We start from the raw sequence: 14,532 nt of genomic DNA, 5'->3' as shown, positions 1-14,532 counted from the left end.
ATCTGCACGAGTCTTGACTGTGTTGTTTTGGGATTACATCACAACACCGTCAGAGGGTGTTCAGTCCGAGCAGGCAAGAGGAGCATTATCAGTCAAAGGTCCCTTCTCACAGTTCAGCTCGACTCTGCAAGAACTACATTATTCAGAAAGGAGACATCAGAGCCCCACTGACTGTTGATATACAGAACAACACACGCTACTGCAGGACGACAGAGGGCCATAATGACACAGGGCAAGGTATGATCTCGCTTTAATCATGCCTTTCAGTTAATCTTTCTGTCCTCATCTACAGTTCATTACGGCAATGAGAAACAGCTCTGTATTTGGAGTTTCTGTATGGGGCCGAGATTGTTATGTAACAGTTGTTACGCCTGCCTACTCCATCCCTTTAAGCTTGACAGCAATGCTGGGTGTCCAGTTGTGAATACTACCGGAGTTAGTAATTTTAATGAAAGATAACTCGACCTTGGGTCGTGGTTTTTAATGTCTGAGGATTTTTGTCCCGTAGCGTAGTATTCCTACCCACAAAATCCCACAGGATTCAAGAGCTGTTACGCAGAGTAGTTTATTAATGCTATCTGAATCCTGCAGTCATTTTTCATTCATTCTGACATATATTTTTTGTGTTGTTCAGTGCTAAGCTGTTCAGTGTTAGGCTACCTGAGTTTAAGTGAGTGAAGTGCGTCACCGCTTTCTAACCATGTTGCGTCACCATGACAACCCATCTCTGTCCGTAGCCCTGGTGAATACTTCTATTAAACGCTGCTGTAACATACCCCCAGTCACATTATTTCTTCCAGACGGATAGAACAGTTATTGAGAATTCAATATAGTAGAACACTTCTATGTTTTTTTATTATTGTTTATTTTATGACCTAGCTGGTTAGCTACTTATCTACGAGAAACTGCTGCTCTGTGACCGGAATCTATGCTAATAACAACGCGGGGCACAAAGTGGCGCTAACTGTAGCCTAGCTACTGTATATCAATTGCGTCTAACTATGTGAACATATCCATAATTAAATGGGCTTAAAGTTTATTTGTTGTCAAATTTGAAGTTAAAGTCGTTGATGTATTTGTTGAAGTGTAAATTATTAACAACAGTTCACGTCAGTTGAGAGTGACACTATCAGTGCTGTGAGCTGAAGTTTCAGTTGAGGTGGAGGTGCTGGAGATGGTTAAGTGTATGCATTATATGTGTATAAATGTTTACAACTGTATATATTCAGGGAGAGAGTTATGTATGTACTGTGTGTGTTATATGACACTAATTAAACTAGTTAAACAACTTTACTCACAAACTCACTCAAGACTGGACATTTAAAGTTCAGGTTAAATGTGGGGAATTTTTTTTTTCTTAAAATATTGATTTACTTTCACCTAAAATGAGAAATAGACTGTAATCTGAAAGATAACAAATTGTTCATCTTTTGTCCTTTTAGCTGTTACTTGCGAACAAGACCACTAATGGCTCCTCCAGTGGACAGGACTTAGTGTCACCAGCTCCTCCCACCTATGAGGAAGCCACTGCAGGTATGACAACACCATGTGCCTCTATATGTAATCATGAAGTTAGTGTGTCATTATTTAAATAAAATGTTCATCACGTTTTGGAATGATGTGGTAGCGTTGGGATTACATAAGTATACGCTGGCATTGTGAGTTAAAACCACCAAGTGTTCTCCAGGCACCAGTGCTCCGTGCTACAATGATGTTGAGATGCTCACAGAGTTCACCTGGGATGATCGCAACATCAGGAGGGTCTTCATCCGTAAGGTATCAAAAGCTTTATCATCACATTGGTTACAGTATTGGCTCTGTTATGAATGTTGTGTTTCACTGATTATTGATGTCAAAAGAACATTGATAAACATTAAAGGACTGACCAGCACATACCAGTAGATGTACAATCATGCAATCTTTTTTGACTCTAACCTGCTTTCTTTTAGGTGTACGCCATCTTGATGATCCAGCTTTTGGTCACTCTCGCTATTGTGGCTCTTTTCACATTCTGGTGAGCGTTAGTCTAATCTTTTCCATGTTTAACAATATATAGAATGTGTTATTCTGATAAAATTCACTTGGTATTGTACTTACTTAAGACTATGTTCATTTTAGTGCCCCTGTGAAGGACTACATTCAAACCAACCCTGGGTGGTACTGGGCCTCTTAGTAAGTACCATGTGTTGTAAGTAATACACAGGTACCTGTTGATGTCAGTTCTAAAAAAATATCTAATAATGTTTATTTTGTTTAACAGTGCTGTGTTCTTTGTCACATATCTGACCCTATCTTGCTGCTCTGCACCACGGTAAGTTAAAAGTTTTTAAAATGAAAGATACAGCATTAAAAAAAAACACAATTAAATCACCTACAGTCTTGAAGCTTCAGTCTTATACTCATCCCTACAGGCGACAGTTTCCATGGAATCTGATTCTGCTTGCCATCTTTGTAAGTACAAGGCAGAAATTTGCTATGTTCTGAATAAACATTTTTATTTATGGACTGAATTTTCCTTATTCTTCATTAAATGAGCACTGTTTTCAAATCAAACCTACAAACTGAGGTTTAGAATTGCAAACACTACATTCATAACACTATTTGTTAATATGTTACTTTCTCTCCACAAATAGTTGCAAGTTAACAGTTACAATGATCTAAAACAACTTTTGGAATGTATTTTTTATAAAAGTTAATGCTCTCCAATTACGACTTGTCCAAAGAGATTTTAACAAATGTCTGCATTTTCACATGACTCTCATATATCCTGTTACAGACCCTGTCACTCTCCTACATGACAGGGATGTTGTCCAGGTACACTTTTCGGTTTGCTTATGTGACTGTCTTGTATTACTTTACATTGAGTCTTGCTGCTTTAGACCTAGCATGATAGCATGTTTCTTGTTTTACTAGCTACTATAACACCAAGTCAGTGGTGATGTGTCTGGGCATCACAGCAGCAGTCTGTCTCCTGGTCACCATCTTCAGCTTCCAAACGAAGGTAAGGAAATTAACATTTTTTCTTTTCTGTACTTTACTTATTATCTGATAAACTGTATTGAGAGTGAAAACCATTCACGTGTGCCAGCTTGTACACTGCTGGTTGAACGTATTTAGGTTTGATTTCATGCGCTTTCTCCATCCAGTTTGACGTGACATCATACCAAGGCGTGCTCTTTGTCTTCTGCATGGTCATGTTCATCTCGGGACTGGTGCTGGCACTCGTCCTCCCCTTTCAATATGTAAGTATGACTATCCAGATGAAAGTATTACACTTGCTGTGTGTCATGTAAGTTTGAAATGTTCACGATTTTCAGACAACCAGCATATAGTTAGATCAAATAGGAATGTAAATTGACAGAAAAATGTAGACTCAACTCTAAATTGAGATCATATTTAATAATTGTACCATTATATGCATTCAGCTGTTACATAGTGTACATTTCATGTGGTGATGTAAATACTGGAATCACTTCTAATCAAGTAATTTTTGCCATTTAGGTACCCTGGTTGGATGCCATCTACGCTGCCTTGGGAGCCATACTGTTTACCATGGTAAGAATACAGGCACTCTCAAGCTATTGTTGATAGAAATTCTCATATATTGTAGACTCTATTGTATCAGAATCAGAAACAAAGAAAAAGATGTCCTATTTGCTGTTTTATTTTCTTTTGCAGTTTTTGGCATTTGACACCCAGCTCCTCATGGGGAACAAGCGCTACACCATGAGTCCAGAGGAGTATGTCTTTGCCACTCTCAACATCTACCTAGATATCATCTACATCTTCTCCTTCTTCCTCCAAATCTTTGGAACAAAACGGGAGTAAACCATCACCACACCTTTCTTACATACAGAGAGGGGATGCACCAGTATGGCAATTTAGGCAGACAAGAAAATAATCCTTTCAAATTTTGGTGATTGTGATGACAGTGGTTCCAATTGGAACAGCTTTGTTTTTTTTGCCTGATACTGAAAAGATGATGAATACTTGGTGAATTTCTTGTACAGCTCTAATGTACATAGACGTATGTCGGTATTCACATCCAAAATGTCAATAATCTTTCCCTCCTCTCTGGCATGTTGTGAACCCACGCCATGGAGTTAGCTTACTAGCTTTACCAGCCAGATGCATTCGGTCATCCGTGATTGCCCTCCATTTAAGGTAGATAAAACATAACTGTCAGTGTTCATCTGAAGCTGTATGGGCGTCGTTATATCCATGCCTGCCTAGATATCACAAATCTCCTGCAATGAAATAGATGTCAATGCTCTTTAAGAGCTATCTGTAATACATTATGCATGAATCTTAAAAAAAGCCCTAACTATGCCAAGTATATGGTCATCCCATCATTGAACTATTGCTGTGGGCACCGATTTAGTGAATGAAAGCACAACTGTTACTTTAAAAAAGACTTTTCTTGTGTTCTCAATCATATCCAATGTTGTCTCCATACTGTGAATTACAAGAAAGTCTCTTTAGAGAGTAGGTGACATGTTTTTCTGGCTTTTTGAATGACAATCTGAAAATGTTATTGTTTGGATTTGGGATGCTGCTACTCATTTATGCCTTGATTTGTTAGTGTACAGTATAGTTCACTTATTGATTTTTTCCCATTTAACTATGAGGCTGTCATTTATTGTCTTTACATTGTTGCAGTGTTTATTTTTTGTCTAATATGCGTGTTTGAACGTGAAGTCTTTTGAATGGAAATTGTTTAGACTATTTCTTTCATGCAAGATATTTTGTTTGAACAAACTTACACACTTAGTTTGAAGGGGTGACATAATTGAATATAAACATTAAATACATACAAACAGTGCCATACATGCATGAATTTATGGTAAGTTTTGATAAGGCCTGCATTTGTTGAGGGGCTTGAATGCTATATTTCATGACTTCTGAAGTTTATTTTTTTATGACAGAATGATATATTTCAGAAATTGTGTGAGATAAAATGGTGAGTTTGAAGCTTGAAATGAATTTCTAAGTCATCTAAAGTGTCCTTGGATTAGCTTAATTTGATGATATTGATGCAGTATATTGTTTTAGAGCACCCTGCATTTCACCGTAGCATTGGTGTTATTGTATTGTTAATTTATTAAATGGTGAACCTGTATGAATTCACTCACTGGCTCTCTCTGATTAAATAAATAAAATATGCTTTAACTCCTCTATGTTACTCTCATTTTTTTGTCTGTTACTCTTGTAAAACACCATATAACACAAGGATTTAATAAAAAAAAATGGAATTATGCAACTTTTAGGACAAAGCTTAATTTCAGTTTCATATTTTTTAGCCTAAACATCATCATTAAAATATCATGCAGTTCCTATTTGTGTGCCTATTTACCAGCACTCTGGCCTTCAGATTAAATATGTTTGTGATTATTTCAGCTGTAAATTAAGTTTCCTTTTCCTCTATACTTGTTTTGAAGCCATAAGTCTATTTCTATTCCCTTCTATTCTCTGTTCTAATCAATTGATTTGTGAACACAGAATTCATCATAATCATAGTAATATATGCTTGTCAACATTGCCTTTATATATTGCTGTGTGTTCAGTTTTTCCTCTGGCTCTTTAGTCCACACAAATTAGTTCAGGTAGATAATAATGGTATTTATAGGGCATAAAGGTCATGTGGTGCTGCTTGGGCAGGTAATGCACCATGTCTGCCCATACACAGCTGAACTAGTGATCTGCCTGGGCCTCCTCACTTGCTGCCTGTTTTTTGTATTTTTTAACTTTCATTAGTAAATACATTTGGCCGTATGCAGCATGTAGCTACCTGCTTTTAACTGAACAGGTTTTCCTCCAGGTTTCTATTTCTGCTGCCTGTCAATTTAACTGGTTACAGAGTGAAGGGATATACTCAAAATCTATTATAATATGTTCTGCCTAAATATAATTGAGATGTGAGCACACTTTACTACCGTATGTGTGCCATAAATATAGGTGTCCTTTAATTATTTCTCACAAGAAGCAGAATTTGAAAATCAGAACAGCTCAGATCGACCTGTGATAAAGTAGGCTAACGCTTAATGCATGAGTCTATATGTGAGAGACAACAAATTGGGCTCGGAAGTTCATGCCGGTGAGTGTGACGTTATATTAAATGGTCTCCACCAGTCTACAATCAACCAGTAAATCTCGAGTACACTCAGACTTACAGCTTCCAGTCATCCAATCACGTTGTGCGATGGTTGAGCGCCCTGTTCAGCCATGTTGTGGTTTTGAATGAGGAAGAAGCGGGAGATAATATTCTTCAACGAGTTTATATGTAATTTAAAGTCACGTTAAGGATATATAAATGAGCTAGGGGTGACTGAAAATGAAAGTCGTTTTTTCGAACGCGTTGGTTGCGACTTACCGCATTCCTATTGGAATTTAAACATACTTCCATAAATTAGCCGTTTAGCTAACAACGTTAGCTAGCAAGGTAGTTAGCATAGTGTGCTAGCTAGGCAACTTGGTAATTCTCCGCTAACTAGCTAACGGTTAGCTCGTTTCGTGGGGAAGAAAAATGATATTTGTGTGGAGTGTTAGCCTTTGAAGTAGCCTCAGCCAACCTGCCCCAGTCGAATGAAGCGCATTAGCTTCATTTGGTTTGACTATATTGACAGGTAGAGCAGCAGCTATATCGATTTATCTTTAAACCAGCGGCGTTATTTCTAAAACTTTTGAGCCATGCTGAATAAAATCTACGAATGGATAGAAACAAGCTTTGCCAATCTTCGCAATGGTGTACCAGCTGCGGAGAACTCTGATGCACACCGGGCACCGGGAGATGGTCAGATGAGGAGGAAAAGACCAGTTGAATGGTATGAGCTGTAACTGCGTTATTCAATGGAGAGCGCGTAATCAAAAGTCGGTGTGTTTAAAAAGACACGGAATTTAACGGACCCCAAGTTGCTTTTAAGTTATTTATTGACTCAGTGTAATCGCCATTTCTGTAGAACCACCATTCATCGTCTCCATCATTTAGTGTTTCAACCAATTGTTAGAGTTTGAGGAAAATAGTATATTTAGAGTTTTTCGAAATTAATGGAATGTGTTATTAACTGCCAAGCACCAATCTGTTTTCTCCTTAAGTTTGGAAGATGGACATAACGTCGACCAAGATGGCTTAATGATAAAGAAGTCTCGAATGGGTAAATATTGACTCTTTATTCTCTGATATAGTGTGAGGATATAGTTAAATCAGCATTAGCTTACTTATTGTGTTGTCTGTTTTCTCAAGGGGATCTTATTGATTCAGTCAAGACTGCAGCTGAAGGGGTGAAGACTCATAGCTCCATTGTGGCTACATGGATGAGGAACAATGTGAGTCCTACCTTGAGAAATATACTGCCTGCCTCCCCTGGTCCCCCACCCGGAGAACCACAGCCCTCAACATCAGCAGCCGTCTGGGCAGGAAGACCGGTAAGGAATTCATTTTTGGGGCCTTACTGTAGGTAATGTCAAAACATTTTTGCCTTTTATTTAAAGATGTCACGTATGTGTTTGGTTTTCAAGATTGTTGAAAGGAACTCTCTGGATGAGACGTTCGCTGCTCCCTCCACCACTTTGGAGTGGAAATCATCCAAATCAGGTAAGATTATCACTTAAAGCATTGTATAAGCCTTTGCATCAAGGTTGATAGTGCTTGTAGAGGCTTTAAGCTCTTGGAGATAAGTTAATTATTACTTACCGTTTTTTTCCCCAACCTTAGAATGCTTTCGTAATGAGAAGTCAATTATGGGATCAAAAGTCTGTAGACGACAAGTGTGCATGAGTCCGACACATCGCGAAGTGCCAAAAACAAATGGGCACTCATTCAACTTGCCAAACTCCATCACCCCTGAATTGCACCCCTCTCCACGGTTAGGCAGGCCCCTAAACCTCCGACCATATGGAATGCCAAGGTATGCTTTATATCTTGGTTTTTGCCTGTAAAACAAAACATTCCCCATTTCAAGAATTGGTTTCTGTTACGCAATGTATAATTATATGGTGTGAACTATTGTCAGATGATGCTTGATTACCACCCTGTCATTTTGTTTCTGCAGTTCATGTAGTGGATTGGCAAGCAGCTCCTGCACCAGCATGTATGAGAAGACCTTTCCCATCAAAGTGGTACAGAGCCCAACACACAGCACCTCATCTGGCCGTGTACACAGGGTCAGGCCCCAATGCACAGCACAGGAGGTCAGACATCAGGATAGTAATTGGCACCATGTGATTCCTTCTAAATCAGTTGTTGCATATCTTAGTTGACTTCATGGTTCTCCTCTGTGCTTGCCCAGTCTGTTCTTGAAGAGGAGAAGGAGGTCTACAGGCAGCTTCTGACCATGGTCTCTGGTGGTCAGTCGTCGTTCCTGCACAACGGCAACTCACACACCATCGTGAGGTCACACAGAGATTTGTACGTATCCATACAAATGCTGTAGATTTTAACAATGCCATATTGAACTGTGCTGAATTAATGAAATGTGTAAATGGATGCAGAGTTATGGGGGGAATTTCAGAAGGAATACTGCCAGAATTCAGTCACAGGCCAGTGGGGGGCTCCAGAAGCATTTTAACTCGAAAGCAGGACTGTATCGAAAATTCCAGCCTCTGTTTAGCCTGGAATGTCAGATTAAACAAGTAATTACTTGCAATGAGTTTCCTTCAGATATCAGAGAGAGATTTCAAAAGAAATTTCTGAATCAGTGAAGTTAAATCATGATTGTATTTCACAACAACAGAACAATATTAGTATATGCACAAAGGTAGTCATTGAGCCTAATCCATCTTTCGTTCACTGGTTTGCCTAGTTGAGGGATATTCAATGATAGTTTCATGTACATATGGATTTTGTTAATGGAACTGGCATGCAAGGAACACAACTACAACTTTGTGCAGCTTCACTACAATCACAAACTCCCCCTACATTTAGGGTAGTGAATTTTGATGATAAGTACATTTTAATAGTTATGTATCTATCCTTTATTACCTGACTGTGCTGTGCTTAACCCCTGTCTTTTTCTCATCAGTACCAGCTTCCTGACCACCAGCCGCAGACTGTTACAGTTCTCTTCCCCCACTGGGTCAGCAGCAGGAGGAACTTCAGAGGCACCAAGCAGTCCCCCCAGCCCCAGGGGCATGTCTAGCCAGAGCTCCAGCAACCTCCACAGCCCATTGGGGACCTTCAACAGGCCAGGGACCCAGACGTGGTCTCTGGACACAGACCTCAGCTCCAGCAGAGCAGCTACTCTCACATCAGCTCCCTCACCATCTGCTCTGCAGGATAACTCCTCTCAGGACACACAGTCATCAGGTACAGTTCTCACCCACTTGTGTGTACACTTCATGGAAATATAGGCATTGTGTAATGGGATACCATAAGTGAATGGAATATGTTTGCTTCTATGTTTCTTCTTGGGTTGTAATCTCCTTGTCTTTTCTTGCAGCTCATGATGGTGACTCTGTAATTATTGTACATGAGCAAAAGGGTATAAAACAAGATGGCTCAAGGTTAGTATTTCAGTCATTCTTGGTATTTTGTATCTTACATTGTTTTATCAAAATCAACATTATTAATAGTAATGTGTAATATGATTACACGTTACGCGCAAGCACGGTCAAAGATGTACACATCTAAACATTTCATGCTGGACGCTGTAGAGTTCATTAGTAATTTCAATGTGAAGTGAATTCATATGAACACACCATATTGAGTCTGTGATACTTAAGTGTGAGTAGTTGGAATAAAAACAATGACTTAAGTCAACAAAGGGTCAGCTCACATATTTTATTTGTATGCACAGTAGCATATTTCTCTGTCTTTACAGTGTGCCATGTTTCCAAGCTGAGTTATGGATCAAAGAACTGTAAGTAGACTCCAGAGTGTTAAATTATATAATTGATCCACTGTTCACTGATACAGTGTTGAATAGAGGAAATCATGTATTTTTCGTCTCTGTAGGACTAGTATGTATGACTCTCGAGCGAGAGAGCGACGGAGACAGATAGAAGAGCAGGAGGCACTGGCTGCCCAGCTGCTGCGACAGGTGAGTGGGCACCATTGCAGCCATCTTTCAGATTCAGTTTTGTCACATGTGTTGCTTCTTGACCTCTTTTTACCCCACTAACTTGTGTCATGTTATTGCTGGTTCCCAGCGCCTGTCTGAAGAGGGGCAACGTAGCCCAGATGTGGAGGTCCATGTTCGGGTTCCTTTGGAGAAAGAGGTTCCTTTGACTCTTGTGATAGAAGAACCAAAGCCTTTGGAAGAGAAGCCAGAATTCCCTGAACTCACAGAGGTGTGGCCATTGTCTCTTAATGTGCATGCAGTGTTTACCATTTATGGAATTTATTAAGATGACCCACCCAAAGAGACTTGCTCTCATTTAGAAAATCATGTATTTCTGAATTTCTAATATCTTCCTTTTAAAAAGTAGTAAAGCAGTTGAAAGTAAAGACTGACTAAATGTCTGCCTGAGTGGTGGATTTGCTTTTCTGAGGTCAGAACTAATTAAAGAATGAGAATTCAGAATAATACAGGATGTTACAAGTATTGACTATGTGTTTCTGCTGGGCTTCCATCAGCATTTTTTTTTTGTTTGTTTTTTTTTACACATAATTCATGTGTAACAAATATACAGGTTAGGTTAATTTTCCCTGCTTTTTCGTGTGTATGCTGTATCTTTCTATTAAGGAAATGGAGGCTGAGGTGAACAGGGTGCTCAGAGGAGGTAGTTACCATGAAGTATTAAGTGAAGGTTTTGGCCTCAGCCTCACACGCAAAGACCTGCTGACCCTCAACAACCTCAACTGGCTCAATGATGAGGTGAGTACACAGTATCCTCAAGGTGAAATCGGTGACCATGACCATGGTTATATTTTACATGTAATAATTGTGGCACAACTGAGCCATACAGTAGTGCCTGTCCCGGTGACTGAAATTATTCCTCCTTAATCTTTCAGGTGATCAACTTTTACATGAACCTGCTGGTTGAGCGCAGCAAGGACCCCAGCCTGCCATCAGTCAATACATTCAACACTTTTTTCTATCCCAAGCTGCGTAGCAGTGGCTACTCTGCTGTCCGCCGCTGGACCAAAAAGATGGACATCTTTTCTAAAGATATCCTGTTGGTTCCTGTCCACTTGGGGGTACACTGGTGCCTCTCTGTAAGTGATAATGACCATAAATGTGAACCTGGAAGTCACATTCTTGGGACTTACATTGCAGTTTTCTTATTGTGCAACTCTTTCTCGCAGGTGGTGGATTTCCGCAAAAAGGCTATCCTGTACTTTGATTCTATGGGAGGAAACAATGATGAAGCATGCAGAATATTGTTGTAAGTTTCAGTATCAGATATGTTCGTATATTTTGAGAGCTAAATGTAGCTCCTGCAAATTGATTTTCATGAGCCATCAAAGTGTATAGAAAGATATTCATTTTGTTTCCACAGTGACTACCTGCAACAGGAAAGTAAGGACAAGAAATGCAAAGAACTGGATACCTCAGGCTGGACTCTCCACAGCAAGAAGTGCAATGTAAGTCCTACACATGTGAGGGTGAAGAACGTTAGGTGGTCTTTCTGTTGTTCCATGCCATGCTGTGTCATCAAACTGTATGCGTTTAGGAATTTTGGATGGGTTTCAATTATTAGCACAATTACCAGCAGAAGGTTGCAGGTTATAGCCATTGGAGCTAGCAGTGCCTCCAGGCTTGGTCAGCTTGTCCTGGTCTGTGCTACATTGCAGTATTGATACCAGTGGACTAATTTTATTTATCATGATATTGCTGTTTTACATTACATTTAAGATATTTAATTTGTACCACTTTTGTAGTTATACAGAATGTACAGGATTATGTTGCATCAGCTATTTGTAAATGAATCTCTAAATTTTGTGTAAAGCTCTTATGAAGTTATGGTTAAGTAGTTGTTAGTTTTAAAGTAGTGGTAAACGAAAGATTTCACTGGATATTTTTAGAGAAGTTACCAGAGTTAGTCACCGTCTGTTTAAACACACACACACACACACACACACACACACACACACACACACACATACAGTTGGGGTCTGTTTTGCATTGCCATGGACTGAGAGGCTGGCGTGCAAGAAGGAAGCCCTTGCTCCAAAAGTGGCACCTTAAGGCTCGTCGGAGGTTTGCTGCTGATAACATGGACAAAGATAAGACCTTCTGGAGGAAAGTTCTGTGGTCAGACGAAACAAAAATCGAGCTGTTTGGCCACAATGCCCAGCAATATGTTTGGAGGAGAAAAGGTGAGGCCTTTAGCCCCAAGAACACCATGCCTACCGTCAAGCACGGTGGTGATAGTATAATGCTTTGGAGCTGTTTCCACTGTTGCTGCCAGTGGAACTGGTGCTTTACAGAGAGTAAATGGGATAATGAAGAAGAAGGATTACCTTCAAATTCTTCAAGATAACCTAAAATCGTCATCCTGAAGGTTGGGTCTTGGGTGCAGCTCGGTGTTCCAACAGGACAATGACCCCAAACACACATCAAAAGTGGTAATGGAGTGGCTAAATCAGGCTAGAATTAGGGTTTTAGAATGGCCTTCCCAAAGTCCTGACTTAAACCCTATAGAGAACATGTGGACAATGCTGAAGAAAAGTCCATGTCAGAAAGCCAACAAATTTAACTGAAATGCACCAATTCTGTCAAGAGGAGTGGTCAAAGATTCAAACAAGCTTGTGGATGGCTACCAAAAGCGCCTAATTGAAGTGAAAATGGCCAAGAGACATAACTTTCTGGCTGGAAACACCTAGTCATTGGGAAGACACGTGTTAGTTTTGAGTAACATGTTATCTTCACTTCATCTGGTTCATTGCTGTGTATGTGGAGGAGCTACCTGAGCCCCACTCTGCTCCCCGTCCCGCCGAAAAGAAGCAATTTTACTTTGCAATATCCATGTCTATTCTTATTTCTGTATAAAGAACAAAATGTCTCATGATGCTGTGATTTTATTTTTTATTTATCTTTTTCAAAGCAAAATCAGTAATTGGTAATCATTATTATGAATCAAATATCCTGTTAAAATATGTACTATTAATGAGTCATTTTGCTCAGAGTAATGTCCACTAACATCTTTAATTCGTCCTTTACTCTCAGGAAATCCCACAGCAGATGAATGGTAGCGACTGTGGAATGTTCACGTGCAAATATGCAGATTACATTACCAAAGACAAGCCAATCACATTCACACAGGTAATCACAAACCACACCAACAAAGGAGATGTACAGTAACTGGTCATCATCATGACAGTGGCCTAAAAGTGGCTCATGACTTCTCTTTTATTCACAGAAACACATGCCCTACTTCAGAAGAAGGATGGTGTGGGAGATTGTGAACCATAAGCTGTTGTGATGTCAGTATGAGGATTGTGAACTCGTATAGCCGGTTCACAGTGTTGGAAATACTAGACGATGGCCGAGCTACGTCCAACAGAGGGATCCACTTAACGGTAGTCCTGTTCTGGGATAGACTTGCACACCAGCTCATCAAATCAGGAACCAGCTCTGCTGCTCTGCATCCTCTAAACCCTCAGCTGATCCTGGCTGATGGGATGATGCTGGAGCACCAAGCACTGCCTCCAGTACTGTACTCCACTTTGTTTTTTGGTGCGCCCATGGAGCATCAGTAAAGCAGTTGAAACACTGCATGTTTTGTATCACCCAGCCAGAACTGTCTTTGAAATCACACTTGTACTGACTTACATACTCTGAGCTGCAATGTTCAGTTTGATGCAGACATACAAAGTTTACATGTTTTTGTCTTACAGGGAGATGAGCACATTATGCTGCATCATTTTTATAAGGACAGTAATACTACATTTTGGTGTCACTGTTAATGTTTGATACTCTGGTATGTGCAAAGGAAATTTGATTTACCATTAAAATATGAATGCCCGCAAAATTTAAATTTGAATGGCATCTTGTCAAAAAGTCTGTCTCTTTGACTTGAGACTTGTTCTGCTTTTTTTTTCCACAATAAGAACATTTCACCTGAAGCAGGATTATTTTTTCAATTTGATTATTAAATTGCACACAAGTCTTCAAATTTGACATTGCCTCAGAGTGTGATTCATAACAAAAACAGAATGTTGTCTCACTTTGCCACTGACTTGCAAGTGTAACAAAAACTGTCTGTTACACCCTAAAACTGCAGGGTAAAAAAAAGTTTTGCCATTTCATTCTTACTCATTAGTCTTGATAAAAGATTGTAAATTAAGGTTCAAAGTCTATTTTATGTATTTCAGAGTTTTTGTTGGACAGCAACTTTTGGCCATAATCCGTATATTTTAAACTTTGTACATACTTAAAACATATACAGCCTCTTGAACAGTGTAATATACTTTTCTTTACGTATTTCCTATATTTTTATCTAGAAATCAAGTCTGTTTAAGAAATAAGTTCTCATGTATTGTGACTGTTCTTTGTGTATTACCTCAAAGTCATCTGAGTTTGATATAAAAACTGCCACGTTTGATAATTTGATAAACATGAGAGAACCTGGACCTGTGTCATGGCTTATTTG

General features: G+C 39.4%; 2 protein-coding genes across 3 annotated transcripts; both read left to right on the top strand.

The window, feature by feature from the left end:
* Positions 1 to 108: 108 nt before the first annotated feature.
* LOC121613027 (protein lifeguard 2-like) lies at positions 109 to 3,881 on the top strand. The gene is made up of 12 exons (XM_041946272.1): positions 109 to 237; positions 1,443 to 1,533; positions 1,688 to 1,776; positions 1,950 to 2,014; positions 2,119 to 2,172; positions 2,261 to 2,311; positions 2,412 to 2,451; positions 2,777 to 2,814; positions 2,914 to 3,001; positions 3,147 to 3,242; positions 3,502 to 3,555; positions 3,679 to 3,881. The coding sequence occupies exons 1-12, from the start codon at positions 223 to 225 to the stop codon at positions 3,826 to 3,828; spliced, it is 831 nt and encodes a 276-aa protein (XP_041802206.1). The 5' UTR covers positions 109 to 222; the 3' UTR covers positions 3,829 to 3,881.
* Positions 3,882 to 6,236: 2,355 nt separating this feature from the next.
* senp1 (SUMO specific peptidase 1) lies at positions 6,237 to 14,512 on the top strand. 2 transcript variants are annotated; one of them, XM_041945672.1, is made up of 18 exons: positions 6,237 to 6,821; positions 7,093 to 7,151; positions 7,241 to 7,422; positions 7,516 to 7,591; positions 7,712 to 7,904; positions 8,049 to 8,187; positions 8,286 to 8,404; positions 9,018 to 9,301; positions 9,435 to 9,498; positions 9,816 to 9,854; positions 9,950 to 10,034; positions 10,144 to 10,284; positions 10,680 to 10,811; positions 10,949 to 11,152; positions 11,243 to 11,322; positions 11,437 to 11,521; positions 13,107 to 13,202; positions 13,300 to 14,512. In XM_041945672.1, the coding sequence occupies exons 1-18, from the start codon at positions 6,688 to 6,690 to the stop codon at positions 13,360 to 13,362; spliced, it is 2,175 nt and encodes a 724-aa protein (XP_041801606.1). In that variant the 5' UTR covers positions 6,237 to 6,687; the 3' UTR covers positions 13,363 to 14,512. The 2 variants fall into 2 exon arrangements, 1 of the variants encoding a protein (XP_041801606.1); XR_006007159.1 differs by having other exon boundaries at positions 11,437 to 13,202; positions 13,300 to 13,352.
* Positions 14,513 to 14,532: the final 20 nt, after the last annotated feature.

Source organism: Chelmon rostratus, chromosome 10 (genome assembly GCF_017976325.1).
Source record: "Chelmon rostratus isolate fCheRos1 chromosome 10, fCheRos1.pri, whole genome shotgun sequence".
Taxonomy (NCBI): domain Eukaryota; kingdom Metazoa; phylum Chordata; class Actinopteri; order Chaetodontiformes; family Chaetodontidae; genus Chelmon; species Chelmon rostratus.
The sequence above is the reverse complement of the archived record's forward strand: the minus strand, read 5'-3'. Positions and strand labels throughout refer to the sequence as shown.

Coding starts and splice junctions, on each gene's coding strand:
- LOC121613027 (XM_041946272.1), top strand. Junction 1,777..1,949: donor GGAGGGTCTTCATCCGTAAG/GTATCAAAAGCT, acceptor GCTTTCTTTTAG/GTGTACGCCATCTTGATGAT. Junction 3,556..3,678: donor GAGCCATACTGTTTACCATG/GTAAGAATACAG, acceptor TTTCTTTTGCAG/TTTTTGGCATTTGACACCCA.
- senp1 (XM_041945672.1), top strand. CDS start 6,688: ATGCTGAATAAAATCTACGAATGGATAGAAACAAGCTTTGCCAATCTT. Junction 7,592..7,711: donor GTGGAAATCATCCAAATCAG/GTAAGATTATCA, acceptor CCCCAACCTTAG/AATGCTTTCGTAATGAGAAG. Junction 9,302..9,434: donor TCAGGACACACAGTCATCAG/GTACAGTTCTCA, acceptor CTTTTCTTGCAG/CTCATGATGGTGACTCTGTA.